The 20,997-nt window shown below is 39.4% G+C and overlaps 1 protein-coding gene across 1 annotated transcript in view; it reads left to right on the top strand.

Annotated features, from left to right (window-relative positions):
- Window positions 1–14,709, top strand: part of igdcc3 (immunoglobulin superfamily, DCC subclass, member 3) — a 63,433-nt gene extending 48,724 nt beyond the window's left edge. Inside the window, exons 7-14 of the mRNA XM_040127252.1 lie at window positions 705–870; window positions 9,132–9,379; window positions 11,093–11,257; window positions 11,751–11,939; window positions 12,439–12,543; window positions 12,791–12,926; window positions 13,079–13,289; window positions 14,578–14,709. Coding sequence (XP_039983186.1) covers window positions 705–870; window positions 9,132–9,379; window positions 11,093–11,257; window positions 11,751–11,939; window positions 12,439–12,543; window positions 12,791–12,926; window positions 13,079–13,289; window positions 14,578–14,709 — 1,352 coding nt within the window. The remainder of the gene's footprint in view (window positions 1–704; window positions 871–9,131; window positions 9,380–11,092; window positions 11,258–11,750; window positions 11,940–12,438; window positions 12,544–12,790; window positions 12,927–13,078; window positions 13,290–14,577) is intronic.
- Window positions 14,710–20,997: the final 6,288 nt, after the last annotated feature.

Here is a 20,997-nt window from a genome sequence, read left to right as displayed (position 1 = left end):
TGATACAATACCTCTTGGTCCATCAGCTCAAATAAAAGCACCACCCCAGGAATCCAACTCCAGCAGATGTAACTGTAATTACTCTTTAATTTAAAGTACCTGCTCCAGCTCTCACTAAGACAACCATTTCAAACGAATAAGTTATTATCAATAATTAACCGTAGCTTGAAACCTCTAGTATTGGATGAGACAGGATATGATAACCTATAAACTGCATCATTTTATTTTCATGTATATGTGTCGTTGTTTCAGTCTCAAGTAGTGCTGTTGCTGAGAATTGTCTAGCTCTACTCTTCCTATGTTTATGCTCTCCTCTCTCTAACTTCCCAGAATTGGCATTGATATGGTGTCTCTTATAATCCTGCTAATTGACCCCATAATTATAGACTAGGAATGTATTTATACCATTCACCTCTAATACTGTACCCTGTTTCTGTATAATAAATGACAAAATGACCTGGATATACCCTATGGGCTCAGATATATTTCCTTTCTCATTCTCCCTCTCCCTTGACTTTTCTTTCTGTCTTTTTATCAACGTCAATGTGTCCCTTTATTCATCCTCTGTTTCCCTCTTCTTCTCTTGCTTTCTGACACTTGTTTGCACCAGTTTGCACCTCTGGATCCTTATTTCTCTGGCACTGTCTTTTTAGTAAGGGGAACAGGGCCAATTTGTATGACTCTTTGTTTCCCATCTCTTTCAGCTCCAGCAGAGTTTGTTCAACCTCCGCAGTCCATCGCTCGTCCTGTTGGCACCACAGCCATCTTCACCTGCCAAGCACAGGGCGAGCCTGAGCCCCACCTCACCTGGCTGAAGAACGGACAGATTCTGGAGCCCGGGGGGCATGTCAAACTCAGGAACAACAACAGGTAAAAAAAACAAAAAACAAAAAAAAAACCTTTGCCATCTATTCTTGCTTAAATGTATTCATATATACAAGAATACCCACTAATTCTTAAGGGTGAGGAAAAAAATAACAAAGCAAAACAATATCCCTGCAGAAAATATAACTTTGGTGAAGTGAAACTTATCATTTTTGTTTTCTGTTGACACCGTCATATGTGTATTGATCAGTATTGTTTGTACAAAATGGCCCTTTTTTTGACACACTGATTCGTAGTGTTGTCAAGCAAGGGAGAGGTCTGCTTGTGACCACTTGTTTTCTTTGCTGAGCATTTTCTTTGCCATCATGTATTTTTGAGACTTGCAGTGTTTATGTCTCATGCAACAATTGATTCTTCATATATATTCACCTTGTATATAGGATGGAGATTTACTAATAGGACTGATTTTGATTCCACTTTGGTACCAAATCATCCTTTATAAGGGCTTTGGAAGTCCTAATTAATGTCTTTATTAATGGTTAATATATCATTAACTGATACTTTATAAATATTTAATAAGCAAGTTGATAAGGTTACTTTTTGGGCTGTCAAGAGTCTGGATCAAAATCCATTTCTTAAAAGATTAACGTGTAACTATTCACTTGATTGCTTACTAGAAAGGGTCAAAGCCACAAATATTTATTCAGGGATTACCAACATTTATAACTGCATTATTACCAAATAAAAAGGATAAACACAATACGGTTATTCCAAAGTTGTTCTTGGTTTATAACTGAACTACAGAGAATTGTTAAACCATCAATGAATCCATCACTTACAATTTATAACACTTTATAAAGGGTGACTTACTAGAAAGTGGTACAGTGATTTTATTATTTAAATTAAATCTGAATTATGTAGACCATTACGTAATTCAAACTGTCATTGACACAGGCCTGCTTTCTTTACCAACCATCACTGCACTCACTGTATCCTCACAAGGTTGGACCCAGCACGCAGAAGTAATATAGATGTCAGTATTAATCACTACCTCCTTGATCATGTCATTGGCATCATCAAATGTTCAATTTCTTTTGCTTCTAACACTGCAGCTGCTGGTATTCATGCCTGCCAAGACATGAGCCTCAATCTATTTGTGCCTTTGTATGTGAGCAGTGTATTGACTGGATGTTGGATGCTTTCCCATGGCAGTCCCCAGGAATGTCATGAGGAGACGGACCGAGCAGCCAGCTCTGTTAGTTACCATTCTCCGCACCAGACACTATAGAGGCATGTTGCAGGGAATGCTTAATTGTGTTACAGTACTGTATGTGGCATTGCAAAAACATCTTAGCAATAACACAGAGGAGGTTAGACACACATTAGACCAGCTTTTCCTCTCTGGTTTTTTCTGTCCCTGAGAAACATGACCTTTTTATTGTGTTTTACTTGGGTTCACTGAAAGGTTGATGAATACAAGCGTATAATATCTCAAAGATACTGCATTATTTACAGAATAATGGCTGATAACGTCATGGCCAAGTCCAAGTGTTATGCTGTTTTTCTGCACACAATTTCAAGGCATTACTTGAAAAGGATAAAGCATAAGTAGTCAGCCTGTTGCTTATACTGCTGAGTGAGTGACTGTACACTGCTATATTCTGTTCATCCAGGAAATGTGTTCTTGAGTAAATTCTGTCACACATAACTGCACACGGAAAGCTCAATTTTTCCAGTTGACTCTGGCAGTCAACCATCCGTTTATGTTGTTATGATTCATAAAAGAGAAATATGAAGTGAATATGTTAAATATGTACCAAAAAAAATCAATACTTGAACTCTGTTGCAGTGAGTGAAGGGAGCAGATACCTCCATCGCTCACATACACTTCTCCACTCCCACTTTCCCCTTCCAGTTTATATTAGTCAGTTAGATGGAACGAGGGACTAACAAAGGAGGAAAGAGGAGAGGGAGGAAACAAATGAGGGGCCAGACTTAGATGTAGAAAAAAAAAGAAAAATGACCAGGTGGTCAAAAGAGAAATGATGAGTCGGCAGGAAGAACAAATGAGGAGAGACAGTGAAAGATAGAGCAGGTAGTCAGGACATCACAGCGTTTTCCACTTGCCACCATTAGTGTATGACCTGCTATAATATGGATCTCATGCATCACAAACCCCACTCTGTGATTGGTTAAAGAGGCAGGCTTCAGTTTGAGATCTACCATTAGCTAATTAGCTCATAAACTCAGCTAGTTGACCAGGAAATGCAGTCAGCCATTTAGAGAACAGAATGGCTTGATGTGCATCTTAAGAATTTGCCCTGTGTAGCTGAACTGTGCAGTGAGTAGATAGAAGACATTACAAACTGATTCATTATCACAGTCTCTAGTATAATATTACAGATTACTGAATGTGAGCAGCTGTCCTACCCAGTGTTAACCCTGTCTCCTGCAAAATATGTTTATATACAACTAATTTACTTTCCTTCTTACTTACTTCGAAGGAAATGTTTTTGCTGCCTGGATTGCATTCACTCGCAACTAGGGATGCAACCCTAGTTGCAACCCTAGTAGCGAGGACGGGTTTTGTCTGACCAACAGTCCAGAACCAAAATATATTTAGTTTGCTATCATCAAAGGAAGGTAAAAAACAAGTAATCAGTATTAAATCTACAGTTTTAAATACTGATAACATATTTCAACTAAATTGAAAGATGCACCAAGACGTGTATCTTTATGTGGAGAGGTGCTGTCAAAGGTTTCTGTGACCCAGACTGACTGAACAACCTGGCAGCAGAGCAGAGATATTCGCTTCTAAAGTTTTTTGAGCCTATGAACCTTGCCCTTCTTACCATTCAGAGAAGGCCAAAGTCAGGAATGGGAGCTCATAGCTGCCAATCAATATGTAAACGCTCTTCTGGTCTCCTACTCCCCTCGAACTGAGGCTTCAAGCTAGTAGTAGCTGCAGGAAGATGTCGCTATAGCTGACTCGTAGGCTAGCAAGGTTCCCGACTCCTGGTTAGCTGAGACAGCGAACACGACAACAATGTAGGTGAAGGGCTGGGCACATTATAATAGAGCCGGGAGAAGGCATTGTGTAGGAGTGGAGTTGTTTACTTTTGAGTCTCATGCTAGCACTAGCTTGATTTCGCAGATCATTCAAGCTGGACCAAGTGTTTTTAGTGGCCTAATCATAACCTTGAAAACATTAATTGTGTTGCCAGGATCAGGTTTTGTAGGGAAAACAACACTGAATATTTTGCTGATTCCTTTGGTATGAACATTTTGCATTCCCGGTGAAAGGTTTTCAGATTCCTTCCACATTAAACTTTTCCTCATTCTGGGATTAAAAACATAATATAGTAGAATTTCATTTCCTACAAATTTCATATTTCTTACTGTTAATTAGTAACACTGGATTATATAGACAAAATTGCCACTTTTGTCCAACTGTCCAGTACATCACTTTACAGTGGAGAATTTTATAGAAGACCAGGTTGGAAAAGTCATATTAAGGTGATTTTTTTTACCTGAATCCCAAAAAGCAATGTGGTGTGGTTTCTAGTGTAGGTAAAGTACTGAAAGGAAGGAAAATGATATGGCATCGGGCACAATTTACCTCCTCAACCAAACCAAAACAAAAGTAATGGTATGCAAATTATATTCAACAGCTCCAAGCAGCACAATGATTCTGTTCCCTCTTTCTCTCTTTCTCTCTATACACACACACACACACACACACACACACACACACACACACACACACACACACACACACACACACACACACTCACACAAATATATACCCAGCAGAGAGATTTTAATTAATGTTTGTGGTGGGTATGACTGTGTGTGTGTGTGTGTGTGTGTGTGTGTGTGTGTGTGTGTGTGTGTGTGTGTGTGTGTGTGTGTGTGTGTGTGTGTGTGTGTGTGTGTGTGTGTTTGTGTGTAAAAAAACACAAGTAGAGGTTTCTCCCCTCAGCCATCTCTCATGACGCCGACCTTCAAGAACAAATCGGACAAGGGAAGGAAGGGGAATCGATTGCACATTTCATTCACACACACGCGTGCACACACATTAATCAAAAAGCAAGTGAGCCCATATGTGCACAAATAGCCCTGTGGTGCATGCCATCATTCATTTTGTGCACAAGCATAATCAAACATGAAAATTTACAAACGTGTTGCCCTTAACTCCTCATCCACATGTACACTTTACACACAACACAGACACTTAGAAGACAAAGCTATGTGAAATGCTGTATATAATATGATGATGTCAGAGAAGGGCTGATTGGCTGCTTAAGTAAACAGACATTTGTTCTCTCTGTCACATCGCAACGGATCTTGATGCACACACCTGCACACATGCTGAGACACAAACACGCACACACATTGCGAGCATTTTTGTTACCTCATTCATTATTGGCCTTTGCTGACCAGGCTGCTGTAAAACATGCTATCATGGCTATTTGACGCCTCTGTGAGAGCTGTTGCAAATTATGGAAAAGGGCTTAAGTCTCTAAAGCTGGGGCATGTAATTATCCAAGACATACAAGCTGTGATCGCACATCAGACGGTGTAATGAGCATGAGGTTGAAAGCCGGCCTGTTTTTTTTTTTTTTTAAGTAGTATTGTAGCTACTTTTAAAAAAAAAAAGTATGAGTGAAGTCTACTGTCTTTCTTTGAATAATTTAGAAAACTCTAGGAACTGTTTACTTTTTTCTCTAAAGAGTTTAATTTATATAGTGAAAAAGAACATGGTTCAAGTGAGTGTGAGGACTGTGGTGTGTTTTATAGTTAACATCTGTAGGAACAGGCTACGACACAAACCTGGGCATTTTGTTGCCAAATGCTTTCAAAGAGTTTTTTTTCTTTCTTTTCTTCTTTTTTCATTTTTTGCCACTGTGCCCCACATCCCCCTTCCTGCTCCCATTAAAGAGAGCTGGGGCCTGGGCATTGGCCTTGAACTCTGACCCTACCTGTAATCAGTCATATCCCTGGGCCCTTCCCTCCTCTCAGGCCACAGACAGCTCATCCCCCCTGCCCTCCCCCTTCCCCACCTCTTCCTCCTGTTCTTTTTGTCCCCATATTTTTTTCCCCCTTTCCCTCTTGCTCGATCCAGAATGTCCATGCTGGCTTTTGATGGGATGCTGCTCAGAGACAACAGAGAGTAAACACAGCCTCAGCGGCTGAACAACAGGCCCAATGTCTCACTGTCAGCCACTCCCCTTGCCCATGGCCTTATCCATCAATCTGTGAAATGACCTTGAACTGATGAGTAAATGATGGTGTCAACCTGTCAGCACAGGACAGCTCAGCTTTGGAGCTCATGTAAGTCAAGCAAACAGCCCAAATCCAGGCCATATACTTCCCAAATCTCTTCCTCTCCCTCACTCAGACTTTATAGCCTTTTTCCTCAGACACTGTATGAGTCTCTGCTCTGCTGTTGCCTGTTAATATAGATTGATCTATTTTAAACCTCTAGACCGAGCTATCTACTCGAAAAAGTCTTTAAAAAAGACTAAAAGAGAGGTTCCTTGAAAGGCATGTCATTTTGTAATCTTCTTGATTGAGAATTGTGCACATTAATCTTTGACCCCTTTTGACCCCTAGAAAAAAATAATTTTATAAATACAGTATTCTACTTTGCAAAGTACTTTTTTGTTATTAAATAGAATTATTATAGCTTGACAATTCAAAGGATGTTCCTGTATAAATGTATGTTTTGTTCCTCTCGGTCTCTCAATTAACTCAACACAATTGTGATTCACCATCCGGCATCCGTCAGGTCTTTCCTGAGGAATATCCTGGTACAGGAAGGAATGTGGTTTACATTTCCAGCTGCAGAAACAGAGTAGCAAATAGTAATGCCTGCTTCAAACAGAGACAGTTTGCTCTCCATTTTCCCAATGATTTGCCAAAGTATCTTTTAAAGATGATGCCAAAGTGAAATTACAACACAGTATCTCATGGATTACAGCTTTAATAAGTGCTATTCATATCAAAATTTAGGAAAAAACACTTAAATGCTGCAATTATTGATAATCTGTGACCATTTGCCAAAAAGATACAAAGCAAATACGCATGAATATGCTTTAAAGCACATTTAGGACATTAAGCACATTTATACTCTAAAATGTTGAAGGTTTCATCCTGAAAGTTGGAAAGGAAGTTTTGAAAGCAGGTGTGGAATTTCATAAGCTACACTTCAGCAGCATCAGTCGGTGTGCATGTGGCCAGGCATGTATAGCCTATGTGTATGCGTTCCTGCATGTGTATGCGAATGTGCCTACATACGGTTGGACGCTACTGTACCTTCTGAAAACAAGCAGCATCTTGTGAAATTTGACTGCCTTTCCCTCAAGGCCCATCCAGGCCAGGTGGCATCAGGTAGTGCGTTCCCAGGGGCCTCTTTGCTGTCTTTGTGGCGTCTGGTCAGGCTGCCCGTCTGCAAACACTCCATCTATTGCTGATATGAAAGGCTGTCAGAAATGTGATGGTTGAGTAGCAAGCTGAGGTCTGGCGACTGCTGCCACCTCATGGGTCAGAGGTGAGATTGACTTAGTGAGGGTGAAATACAGAGGTCCTCTTTGACCTGATAATTATCCATATTGAATCCAACTGGTAGACTGGACAGAATAATGACTCTTCCACCTCACAGCCTATTCTGACCCAGTTTACAGACGTTCAGTAATTGTATCCCGGCACATCAATTTTGAAAAGGAAATGGAATGATTCACTCCTCCAACCTGCCCACTGACCCAGAATAGCACTCCCCTGTCCTTACAGATCCAACCTTACAAACTTTGCTGAGGCTGGTATGAGGTCAGCCCTGTCTGTCAAGAGCTGAAATGCCACTCTCCTCATGTCCCATTTCACAGGTCCAGAAGGTGTCTAATGACAGACAACATACACCGCACAAGGCTGACATGTTGTTCTTTCAATAAATTACATGCTTTTCCTCACGGGATTGCCCTGGCATTTCTTAATATAGTCTGATGTATTACACTGAGGATCCAACCTGTCTGTCAAAGAAAGATGACAATCTGCTCGACGGGTTCTTACAAACTACTAATGACAGGTTAGCGGCATCCTGCAGGATATGTTGAACTCCTGAGGCATTCAATTCTTCTGTTGCAACTTTAAGCACAGCATCAGAACCAGAAGCCAGAACGTCTTCTTCCATTTATGTGGAAAACACTTCTAATTACTAAAATGCCTTGACAATGGCCCACACCATGTTGACGTAGAGAAAAATGACCAAAGCTACTACACAAGCCCTTCCATATTCCCATAGTCTTCATTATTTGTGTTTTCTCAGTTTTCCTCGGCACACATTACACCTTAAATACAGCTGAAATGACCTTGGCATGAAAATGGCATGAAGAAATGTTTTGTGCCACAGGGCCTCATTTCCATAGTATGTTAAATGTTTTATTTTTCCTTTTGCCTTAGGACAAACACAATGAGAGGGGCGGATTATGTATTCTTATCTAATAACACCTACTCAACATGCACACGCATACACACACAAGGCATACACACACGATGCTCCCCTTATATTTCTTCTATAACAGAAGATAGGCCAGGTGGGAGGGAAGAAGAAGCAGCAGAGATAGGAAGATGGGGACAAAGAGCAGAGTGGTGGAGGTACGATATGAGTGATGGTTGGAACAAAGAGAATATAGAGTGAAGGCACTGAGAACAATGATTTACTGTGTGTGGGAGGTTGTGCATAGGTATATGAATACATATGTGTGCATGGACAGATGAAAGGCAAATTACATTTTTTGACACGCTGAAATAGATTTATCTACTCCAATGGGAGTTCCAGTAAAAGAGGAATCAGTTTGAAAGTATGTGCTTGGCATGAGTGAGGATCTTCTATAGCTGCTGCTGTCTGTAGTATGTGGTGTGTTTCTTAAACTCAGTCAAACACATACACCACCTCCTTATCACCTTGCGATCCTCACATACTGTCACATTCATCTTCTTTTCTGTATGTGGTCCCTACCTGAGGTATGGGGTAGCTACAGTAAGTGCATTTATTCAAGTACAGGTACATTACTTCTGGGAGACTTCATGCTTTCATAAACAAAAAAAAACATTGTACTTTTTGCTTCAAGATATCTGAAGGCTGCAGTCACAAACTGCTTCGCAAATGATAAAAAAAAAAACAACTAAATTTTGAACAACTTTTTTTTGCCTTGTGGGTGTCAAAAAAACTGAAATTCCCCATTTCCTTTTTTCTTTCTCGTTTCGTTCCCTCCTGTTCCACCTCCTCTCTCCTCCTGCTCTCGCAGCACACTGACGATCTATGGCATTAGCCAGGATGATGAAGCTATCTACCAGTGTATCGCTGAGAACAGTGCTGGTTCCACACAAGCGAGCGCCCGCCTAACAGTGCTCTGGGCTGATGGACTGCCTGGAGTGCCAACCCACGTGCAGGCTGAGGCCCTCTCACCCTCTACCATCCAGGTGTCCTGGAGGGAGCCCGATCAAAACACTCAGGACATCATCGGTTATGTGCTCCACATTCGCAGGACTTCAGGTGAGGCTGCACTGAAGATCCGAACAGTAACATGCAACGGATTACAAAAAAATAAGTTACAATAAAAGAAAGTTCGAAAATAAATAATAAATAAAGCATTGTCACATGAAATCAATGGCCATGTTGGGTTAGATGAGGAAAGGCTAAATAAAGGCAAATAAAACCTTGGTGATCACTATAGAATGAATGATCGCAAGCTAAAAGACCTTTTCAGAAAAGATTTTGAAAAAACATCAAGTTATGGCTGTAGCTAAATATTCATGTGCTGCAGGTTAAATCTGTAAATCTGAAATTTATTCACATAACTACAAACTGGCATGTTTGTGAATATAATTGTGAATAAGTGAATGTGAAGTGATGAAGATAGATGGCACTGACATTGTCAGCGAGCCTGTTTCACAAAAGTGATTTGCGAGTGCTGCTTACATGTAGATCACAAATGGTATCAGTGTCCCGTTTCAGAAATGATTGTAACTGGCAACCTGCAGATACATTTGTAAGTCCTGCATTCTTCTCACATGCTCAGTGTGGTGTTTTTTTTTTTATTTAATTAATCAAATGTATCAAAAATAACGCACAAGGTAATGATTTCATGTTGCAAGTCGCAGCTTGAATTTTGCAAATTTTGCTGGAACAGGCCCCAGACAGATACAACCCAACAACCCTATCAACCATCGCAGGTGCAGAGAATTATGATAAATGCACTGTTTTTAGGGTTTCCCATTACATTTACACTAAATTCGTTTGGCAGAAACTTGTCCAAAGCTACTTACAGTAAGTGCATTTTAACTCCATAGGAACAATAAGTAGATGGCAAAACTGAAAATCTATCACTCCCAACAAACAACTAACTGTGTATTCAGTGCCAGTACAAGTCCAGACACTCCACTCCACTCCCATAGATAAATTTAATAAGGTTGACTTTTTTTTGTTTTTTTTGCTTTGGGATCCATATGTGTGGACTATTGGCATGATTCTCCCTGTGTGTGTTCATACATGAACGTGTGCATGTTTGTTTACGCGTATGCAGTGCGTGGGCTTTGGGTGACTCTGTGTGTGTGTGTGTGTGTGTGTGTGTGTGTGTGTGTGTGTGTGTGTGTGTGTGTGTGTGTGTGTGTGTGTGTGTGTGTGTGTGTGTGTGTGTGTGTGTGTGTGATGAGAGTCTTATAGCACCAGCTGCTGTTCTCCTCAGTAGTTCTACTGGATGGATAATTAAGGGTCTCGGGGGCCCACCAATAGGATCTGCTGTAATTACCCTTCCAAGATGGCATGGCCCAATTGGTTGAGGGCTGGTGGTAGATAGTGGTTATGGCTGGATGTCTCTGGATTAAGAGCAATAAAATGCTTTAACACATCCTCTGTAACTCCCACTTTCACCTCTTCTAGCTCCTTACTCCACCCCAGCAATTTACTCAACCATCATCATTTAGGCTCCCAGGGCAAAATTAGATTAGCTATTACCTAACAGAGCTGCTCTGATAACACCAGTGAAATTGGCAATAACCATAAATTGATGACACAAACAGATTGTATTTATTGTTTCCTTTCTTGATCTTATTTTCCATTACTTAATACCTGCTCCTCCTCCATCCCTTTTTTCTTTTCCCATTGTTGCCTTTCATGCCTTTCCTCTTTCTGTCTCTCACTCTTTTCAACCCTCACCTCCTCTGTTACTCAATCTTCTCCTCTTACTCCTCCATCACCCTGCCTCAGACCCAGTGGAGATGGAGTATGAGGAGGCCGTCAGTAAGGTCACACTGCAGCAGATCATCAGGGACCTGGAGCCCTCCACCAGTTACACCTTCTTCGTCAAGGCCTACACATCCCACGGGGCCAGCAAACCATCGGACAGTGTCACCGAGAGCACTCTGGGGGAGGGTGAGTTTGAAGCAAAACACTCACCAAAAAAAGCATATCTTTTACCAATAACAAACGTGCATGGAGATTTGCAAAAGAGCTGCATATTTGTAGTGCTTGCTGAGAGTTAAAACACAAAAGATTTTGAGCTAATAAATTTCAGAACGTCCATAAAAGGTGGATAGCCTTAGATCAGTTACCCTTACTTTATTACTTCAATGGAACTACAGTAAAATTGTTTTGGAGCATGATATAATTTGATTAGGCTGAACCTCCCTTTGGTCTCCATTTGTTGTTTACCTTAGTATAGGCTAGTTTTGAAATTGATTACAAATATTTCAAAATAAAGCAGATATTGTAGTCCAACTGATCATATTCTTAATAACCATCACAGTTAGATTCCTTTTGATTCCTTACTGCACGAGGTGTCATAATTCACACTCGTTAAACAGTTAGGAGCCGCTACTATCATGTTGTTGTACCACTTTGGTTGACAATCTGTATTGTGTTGCAGTGCCCGCGTCTCCTTCCCTCTACACAAAAGTGGTGAACAGTAGCGTTGTCCAAGCAACATGGGAGCCGTCCTCCAAGATGGGCCAACATCAAGGCTTCAGACTGTATTACAGAAGAGCCCACACACCATTGTTCACTGGTCCCATCACCTTCCCTCGCAACGTAACCCAGTACAACATCACTCAGCTGGGTGAGACAGTTTTTTGGGACTACAGCTGATTGTGCCACTGCAAACATTTGTTGTTGTTTTTTTAATTTGCTGATCTGATTCTATAATCTTAATTGTCATTGTAATCTTTATTTAAGAAGCTATATTTGATACTGGGATCTGGGCCCATAAACAAGCATCTCAGAATCCCTCCTTGGAATTGTGCTGAATATTAATCTAGGATTAAAACACTTCTTCCTCAGAGAAGGACAAGAGTTTTTTTGTGGAGCTTCTCACACTTAATTTCACAGTAAATATTCGCAGAAATAGGAGTACTTTCCTAGGTTAAGAAAGGTGACAAAACGTCTTTTCTTCTTGGGCTAAAAGTTAGACCAGATATGCCTCAGTCTGACAAATTTTGTCCAGTGAGGATTGATATTCCCCTCTGACATGTTTAAATAAATACTGGCCTGTGTTTTGTTTAAAGGCCTGTGCTTCATTCATTATTTGAAAATCTCTTTCTGTCTATTGTTTTGCCCAGATCCTGCACTGCTCTATGAGATAAAGCTACTTGCGTACAACCAGCACGGAGATGGCAATGCAACCATACGATTTGTTTCACTTCGGGAGGCGGTGGAGAAATCTGGTGATGAGCTAACACAGCCACACACAGCTACACACTGTCCCACATCACCCCAGAGCATCAAATTAAATGTCTCTCACAGAGTCACTTGTGTCATCTTTTATTTTAGCAAAGTCAAGTTGACTGTGCATGCCTCAGACAGACAGTCCACTATACAATCCGCTATACAATCCATGCACACCTCATGACATGCCCTGGTTTATACAAAGTTTGGCGGTGGATTGACTGTGATGTGTACTGTATCTCCTAGTATTGGACGCCCCCTGTGACTGTGTCAAAGATGAACAGAGTAGAACATCCACTACAGGCATTATAATCGGCATTCACATCGGAGTCACCTGTATCATCTTCTGTGTGCTCTTCCTCGTCTTCAGCTACCGCGGCAGGTCTGTACAAACATGATGTGTAAATCACTATAAGCAACAAGTAGAACCAATGGAAATAACTCGCCATTAATTGTTGTCGAGGGTCAATATCAGTCTATCATGTATGCAGCTATGCACAAGTTTTTCATTTGTGTGTGTGTCGTAATCCCCAGGTTGATGATGTGTAAGTCAGTTCAGGCCACCCCTCAGGCAGGGCACAGCGCAGTGCTCGAATCCTCGTCCTCTTCCCAGGGGGCCTCTGGGCTGAATGGGGCTGCCAGGAGAGAGATGGAGGTCAATGGCAGCGCAGCAGGGAATAAAGTGTTTGACAGCAACGAGCTCGAGAGACTTTTCACTCAACCCTACACACAAGACACATGCATGGTGAGTCCTGACCGTGAGAGCACTGGTTCAGGATAAATGAGAGCCTTTTTAATCCAGTCACTGTTAAATTTGACATATTTTATACACAAACAAAATATGTTTGAAGATATTTTAAAGAAAAAATACAGTTTACTACAACTTAGGTTATATTTTCGATGTTCCGGCCATCAATTTTGTCTGTGGAGGGAGCTGTTGGTTAAAAAAATCAGTCATGGTTTACAGCCCAATTTCCTGGTTTATGTTTGACCTACTTTACTTGCTGTAGTACACTCACGATTTTCCTGTTGAGAAATTACTAGACATAATTGATTGGCTCCCTTTTACCTTTATGTCCAAATAAAGTAGCAGCTAATCTGTTTCAAGTTATTTAAAATGTATGATGACTCTCTGTCACTCGTGTTTCTTGCCCCATTGGACCAACTGTATTTTTAGAACTGTTGCTATGTTCTTATATCTCACAAGTTAGGTTGGTGAGTGCAGTATTATCAACTTATAGAGCCGATGCCTGGAGCTGTTATTAAAGCCAAAGCTGTAATAAAGTTAGTAGTGTGGTTTACCTTTAAATCAGTTTTACTTTAAATCCCACTCAGGCTCAATCACTCCAATTTATTTCCAATAAGCATTGAAAACAACTCCAGAGACGTTTTATTCCATCAGAAAAAGCAATTCAGCATTGCAAGCAGCAGAGTGCAAATATCAGGCTTTAGATTTTTGAATTTTTAAAGAAATTATAGTCAAAGAGACGGCAGTAGTAGTTTATTGGTGTTTCTTGCCTTTCTTTTCCTTTCCTAAAACAAAAGTATGACCTAAAGCTTTGTGTCTCTTTGGATAAGAATGACTGCAGCTCACAACTTGCTACAGTCACAACTTGCTAACAGCAGAGGACAAATCAAAGCAAGATTGAAAATACTTTAGTGATTATTAATTTATTTTATTTATTTTATTTATTATTACTCGAACACTGTACATATATTATAGTGTGATAAAAGGAATAAAAAACTACACTGAGATGAATCAGTAAGGGAATTCAAACAAAAGCTCCAACTGTGCTGAAATTGTTCTTTTCATAAAAAAAGAAGTGGGGAATCCGGGTGGTCTGGTGGTTCAGAATCCTGTCATGTAGCTGCAGATTTCTGGCCTTTGTGGTACTGTATCTCATCCCTATTCATCAAATGTTTCCTGACTGTCTCTACTATCTGGCAGTACAGGTTCAAATGTCCAGTGAATCAATTAAATGCCCTCTCTATCTAAATCTCTATAATTACTTTTATTTGCATGTTTTTTTCAGTCCGACTCCTACGTGCTGAACGACACCCAGTTGTCCACAATACCACTGGACGAGTTCACGGTGGAGCGGGACACGGAGACACAGTTCCAGGAGCCTCCTGAAGCAGGAGCGGGTCAGCAGGACCAAGGCTAATAATGTATGAAGGCTAATTCACACGACACTGTTCACAGTGTCCACTTAGACTCTTCTCTCACTCAGGTTGACTAGTGTTTCTTTTCAAAGTAGTTTTTCCTTTTGTGCAAAGATTTTTTTTACTGGTAAGTTAAAAAGTTCTAGAGGATCTAAGACTGTAAATCAGTGTATTTTTGGCCTGGGTATGGAGAGCTCTCTTCTGATGGACGGCTGTTTCTAGCTAGGCAGATCAGTTAAATGTTCTTTATTTTTACAATTTGGTTGTTTGTGGGGCTGTCACTTTTTCAAAAAGTCAAGTTTGAGCAAATTCGAACTAACACATGATTTATTCAAACTAATTCAAATGTATCCCATATATCAAAGTTCAACCCCACTGACTGTAAATTTTGATTTTGAGTATTAAATATTTTCCCAAGTTAAATATAACGTTCGAATTTCAAACAAAAAGTGACAGCCTTAGTCGTTTGTTCATTTTCTGGTGTTGGGCAGCACAGAATGGAGGCCCCAGAATGTCTTTGTTATACAGTGGTGATTATTATTTTTAAGTTTTTATATATATATATATATATATATATATATATATATATATATATATATATATATGTATGTATATGTGTATATATATACATATATATATATATATATATATATATATATATATATATATATATATATAAACTTAAAAATAATATATATCATCTATATGTCAAAGTGGTTATATATTATTGGTCTTATCTCTAATTTTCTGTGGACGTCAAAAACTCCTGCTGCCTGCTCTCACCAACCATTGATTCCACCTTCTTGCTCACAGAAGACCTCAGCCTTCATCCAGGGATTCCATATATGTCTCAGGACTTTGTTTCAGTGATATCAACATTTTTTATGAGTTCTCGGCCTTCATACAGGCACTAGACTTAGCTGTGTGAACCTTACGACTCAACAAAAACCTACCTCAGCCGAAATGAATGTGTTGCGGGAAGTTTTTAGGGACTTTACCTTCCCCTGTGCTCACAATTACTTTACATGCGGAGGAACTGACTGGTTTGAAAATTACAAGATCAGGTGCTGCACTACCTCAGATGTCAAGAATCTTCTCTCCTCTCCTGCTTGTCAAAGCAAAACAAAAAAATGAGTATCCAACATAAAGCACTTCCAAATGCTGAAGTTAATGTTCTACCTCATGATAACAATGTTAATGTTGTCGCTGTTGTTGTTGTTGATTGTCTGTTTATTGCATAATGAACCCCCCCCACGTGAAATCTTGGCCTCCCTCTGTTGATGAACATGGTGTTTGTAGATACAATGTCAGTACCTCATGCAATTTGACAGACTGATAACACTGTTGTATGAATTACAGTATGTTAGGAATATGTTTTAATTATGCTTTTCCATCGTAGCCATTTTTTTTTTTTTAGATTTTATTTCATTTAAAAGATCATAATACTTTTTTTTCCAAATTTAGTTGCTTCAGTTGAATGAAAAGACCATAGAGATACACTGCATTGCTAACGATATTTTCAGGACTATTTACTGCTTACTGAGATGTGACAAATAATGTCCAGTTGGACAAGAGGCAAAATAACTGACGATATATGACATCCTATATATGTATATATATGTGTGTGTGTGTGCGTATATATATATATACATATATATATATACACACACACATCATATATGTTTAAAATTAGTTGTGTGCATGTGCAATTGTGTTTTCTTTTTTTTTGTGCGTAGATATTTTATTGACTGAATGAATGTTTTCATACATATAATGATGTATGTAAAAAAAAAAGAAAAAAGGAAATCAAGCACAAATCTTACCAAAATGTCCCAAAACATTATTCTTCTATTGTTTGTGTGATGACTTCAAGGAATAGTTAGATATTCTGTGAAACACGCATATTGGCTTTCCTGTTGACCAGCCACCACTCTTGTGTCTCTCTGTTAATTATGAAGCTATAGCTGGTAGGCAATTAGCCTAGCTTAGCATGTACAGTACAGTACATAACTTAACTAATATAACCCATAAAATTACTAATTGTTGCATTTACATAACTGTTGGTATATAGATTAAATAAACAAGATGTAACAGTAATTATTGAGCTTTAGAGGTGCTTGTAGGCAGATCTTAACTTTGGACTGAGCCAGACAAGATGTCTCCTCCTGCTTCAGGTCTTTATGCTAAGCTAAACTGATTGCCGCCCAGCTCTAGGGTCATACTTGGAAATGCGTTCCTTTTCTTTCAGATGGAAAGGTAGTTGAGAAAATCAATACCACTCTCATGACTATATGGTAAATATGAAGCTAGAGCCAGCAGGCGGTTAGCTGGAAACAGGGGTAATTGTAACAAAATCCAACTGCTAGCACTCTGAAGCTCACTGACTAACACATCATATATCTTGTTTGTGTAGTCCTTACAAAAACTGAAGTATAAAATTTTTACAGGGGTTATGTGCCAGACTGTTTCTTGACTGGAAGCAGTGACTTCCTGCGGTCTCTGCTGTTTGCTTAGACAACTACTCAGAGATATTTAACTAGTGGACATGAGAGTGGTATAAGTCTTCTTATCTAACTTAATGTCAGAAAGCGAATAAATGTATGTCCCACAATGTTCAACCGTTCCTCCAACAACACATAAATGACAGTGGTATTGATTTCCCGAAAAGAAAATAAGCTATTTCCCAAACTTTTGAAGTATTTCTTTAATTTTAATTGACAGCAGTGTATCTCTAAGCTTTTTCTGACTATATGTTGATGCAGTGCTCTTAGTGATTGTGTTTTCATGTCACATTGTCTGCCTCCTTTTTAAACCAAGTTAGTAGCCTTTTACACTTCTGGTGCCCAGGAGACGTGACAGTTTCTGATCATGCTTGTCTATCGTTACTCTCTTCCCAAAACCACAATTGCTGCTCAGCCCTCTCCCTCCTGTCAACACTGACTACTGTTAACAAGTAAAGCGCTCCACACACGCTTCAGTCACACCATGTTTATTATAACACTGAATGCTGACGACCACAGACAGAGAGCTGGCTGAGAGAAATTATTGTTGGATGGCTAAACGATTGCAGGGCTTTTCTCTCCGGCTCTCTGCTCAGTGTTGTCACATACTGTACCGGACTTGCTCTGATGCATTATGATTAACCTACCTCAACCCTGTTTTTGGCCTTTCTCTCAGGTCTTAATGAAGGAAACACACAGAGTATGAACAATGGAGTAGAGAAATACACACACATATATATAAATGTGTATATATATATTGCAGTTGTCAAAACATGCTGGACAGACGGACAAAAAAAGTAGACAGAAAATGACACAAACATACAACTGGAGGGAGAACTTTTTAGGACCTGTATCGTGCACTAACTATTAAATCGGTTCATCTTCATGCTTAGTTTCTGTAAATGGTTATCATCAGATTTTTTAATTGTTTATTGTTTTCATATCAGAAGCTTTTAACTTTATTATTTCTCACTGGTGTTTGACTTTATATCCTTTGTGGAAAGTCTATCTGTGAATAAAGTAAAGTGAGAAAAGTAAAGTGGGTGGCACCTACAACTCGAACACAAACCCAGTCCCACATGATAGGTTTAGTGATTTGTCTTTCTTGCTCCTTAATTATACTGCATTCATGCGGTATGGTTGAGATTTTATTTATGAGCAGCCGAATGAGAAAAACCGTTGATGTCAGCTTCCTAGTTGTAATTTCCTAGTCAGTGATTAGGGGAATTTCTGACAGCTACGATATCTTCCACTTAGCAAAAAGAAGTAAACAAATGTCAACAAACCCGGGCTGTCCCTGTTTCAAAAAATCAAGTTCAAGTGAATTTGAAGTATTACGTAATATATTCAAAACAAGTCTCTGGATTGACCAGCTAATGTTACGTTGAGACAACTGCACTTTGCAAAGTCAGCAAACTGCTTTACCTTTATCTACGTTTTTTTACATCCAAGGTGTTGAATCCAAAATGCTTCATCACATAACCTCTCAGATAGTTTGGTGTAATCCATTCAGCACAGTAGCTACTTTCCAGCACGCCTGCTAGCAAAAGCAAAAATAACAACAATTGTCTAGTTTGATGACAGGCAACAGGACATGCAGCGCGTCAGATGGACCGAGCATCTTGATAGCACTTGATTCAGCTCACTTAAAAGGAGCCATACACTGCTTGTTTGTATCTGGTTTCACACAACAAAACTAGCTAATTCCAAGGCTAGCAGTGGGGCTAACATCTTTGGCTATCATGCACTTTCAACAAATCAGAATAACAGGAGGTTTTCTGGTTTTTCCCATTCCGCTGATATTGCATGAATGCAGCATAACTTTTAATATATATAGGAAATTCGAAAAATGCTTTCTAAATGTGTATTTCAATTATTTTGGCCCTATATACATTATCATATCTTCTGATTATCTACAACATTCCACATGAGAGTTGTACGTGTCCCCACAGCAGAGAATCACCTGCCATTTTAATGTGTTATGTAAACCAGCGTTATACACAGTTTCCATTTTAGTGATTATCTTAGGTACTGTAATATTATGCCTTTTAAAGTTATTTGTTTATGCTTATTTGTCTGCAGATTTTCTCCTTACATCCACTTCTTGTATTTAATTGTACACTTCGGTGTTAATACCATGTTAAAAGTGTTGGAAAAACAACAATAATAATACTTGTCAAAATAGCGGAACAAATGCTAGACCTAAATGTCTCCTGCTTGTATATTTATTAAGTACCGTTATGATATTTTCTCTCCAGGGCTGCTGCAGCCTTAATCAGTGTTTTTAATTCCGTTGAGAGTAATTTCACTGGGGAAACAAGTGGCATGCTTTTCTTCCTTTATTCCTTACTTCCTCTCTCCCTCGGTGTAATTTAGGGTTAATCTCCTGCAGGCAGTTGCCCACATCTCACCAGTGGATGTGACAGGTTTTAGTGCCATGCTGCTCAACCTGATTCACTGGGAATGTGGTGCAGTAACGATCATGTTTACGTGATTGGACGTTGATATGTCAGGTTGTCGTATTGCTGTTTAATATTAGAACTTGTGTGATTTAATGGAGTCCTAAAAGCTGTTTCTCACTCCATCAGCAGAAAGGTTGAGATGATTCCTTCGCTGACACAGTTAGTGACAAAACGGGCCTTTGTCATGTATTTTGCAGCCTTGGGAATTGCTATATCACCAAACTCTGCTCCAGTCAGTTAGCCAGCCTCCCTTTTTCCTCTTTCTTGGATCCTGACCTTTGGACAGGGAGAGTGTGTGCTCAGGGACTCTCTGATCCTTGTTTTATATGGACACCGATCAGCCACAACATTAAAACAGATAATTGGTTTTAATATTGTGGCTGATCGGTATGTATCAACAGGCCACACTTGGCCTTCTGGACTTTACATGATTTTCATCCTTAAAATCCGCTTTTTGCCCAGTTCAGACAGATTTACTGTGAGGGAAGCCCTCTTTGTTGGTCATTTAAGTACATAAGAAAAAGCGTCAAATAAGACAGCGTTGGGAGGATAATGAGTACTTTACATTTGTGCTTTGTTCAGCCACTTTGCTAGAAAAACGAAGGTAAAAATTCTCACAAAACAGTTCAACAGCCTCTTTAGTGTCCCCAAGGGTGATGAAAATAAGGATGTAGGGATTACAAATTAACATTAGGATACATTTTCTGTGAAAAAATAATGTGAAGCCTATAAATCCTTAACAAGTTTCCCTGGATTACTGTAGAAGTTATCGACTATGGCTCTCCCTTTTAAAATCTAAACTTTTGTTATCGGACCGGTATCCCTATTTGGAGTGTGATTTATTAATACTCATTCTAGAGCTGAAACAAATAGTCGATGGACAGAAAATGAATCAGAAACAATTTAGTATGAAGTAATTTTTCCGAGCAAAATTGCCAAAAGTGAAGAAGTTTGAGCTTCTAAATTGTGAGACTTTGCTGCTTTTCTTTATCATATGTGATAGTAAACTGAATGTTTTGTGGTTTGAATCGTGGTTTGAACAAAACAAGCATTTCACCGTTTTCTGATGTTTCAATTAGCAGATTAATCAATAATGAAGATAATCATTAGTTGCAGCTGTAATTCATTCATACTTCTTCCATTACCCTCAGGTTTTCACAAAGAAGGCATCCCAGACTGGGCATGTGCAGGATTTGTTTTACATTCATTATGGTAACAGTATATGGCTGTAACTGTTAAATCTACACATCTGTCTGTGCAGTTCTGCCTCTAAATTGTATAATCATTAAGTAAACACAGATAACCAGATCAAGTCAGAAGGATTAGA

This window comes from Xiphias gladius, chromosome 1, assembly GCF_016859285.1.
Source record: "Xiphias gladius isolate SHS-SW01 ecotype Sanya breed wild chromosome 1, ASM1685928v1, whole genome shotgun sequence".
Lineage (NCBI taxonomy): Eukaryota > Metazoa > Chordata > Actinopteri > Istiophoriformes > Xiphiidae > Xiphias > Xiphias gladius.
The sequence above is the reverse complement of the archived record's forward strand: the minus strand, read 5'-3'. Positions and strand labels throughout refer to the sequence as shown.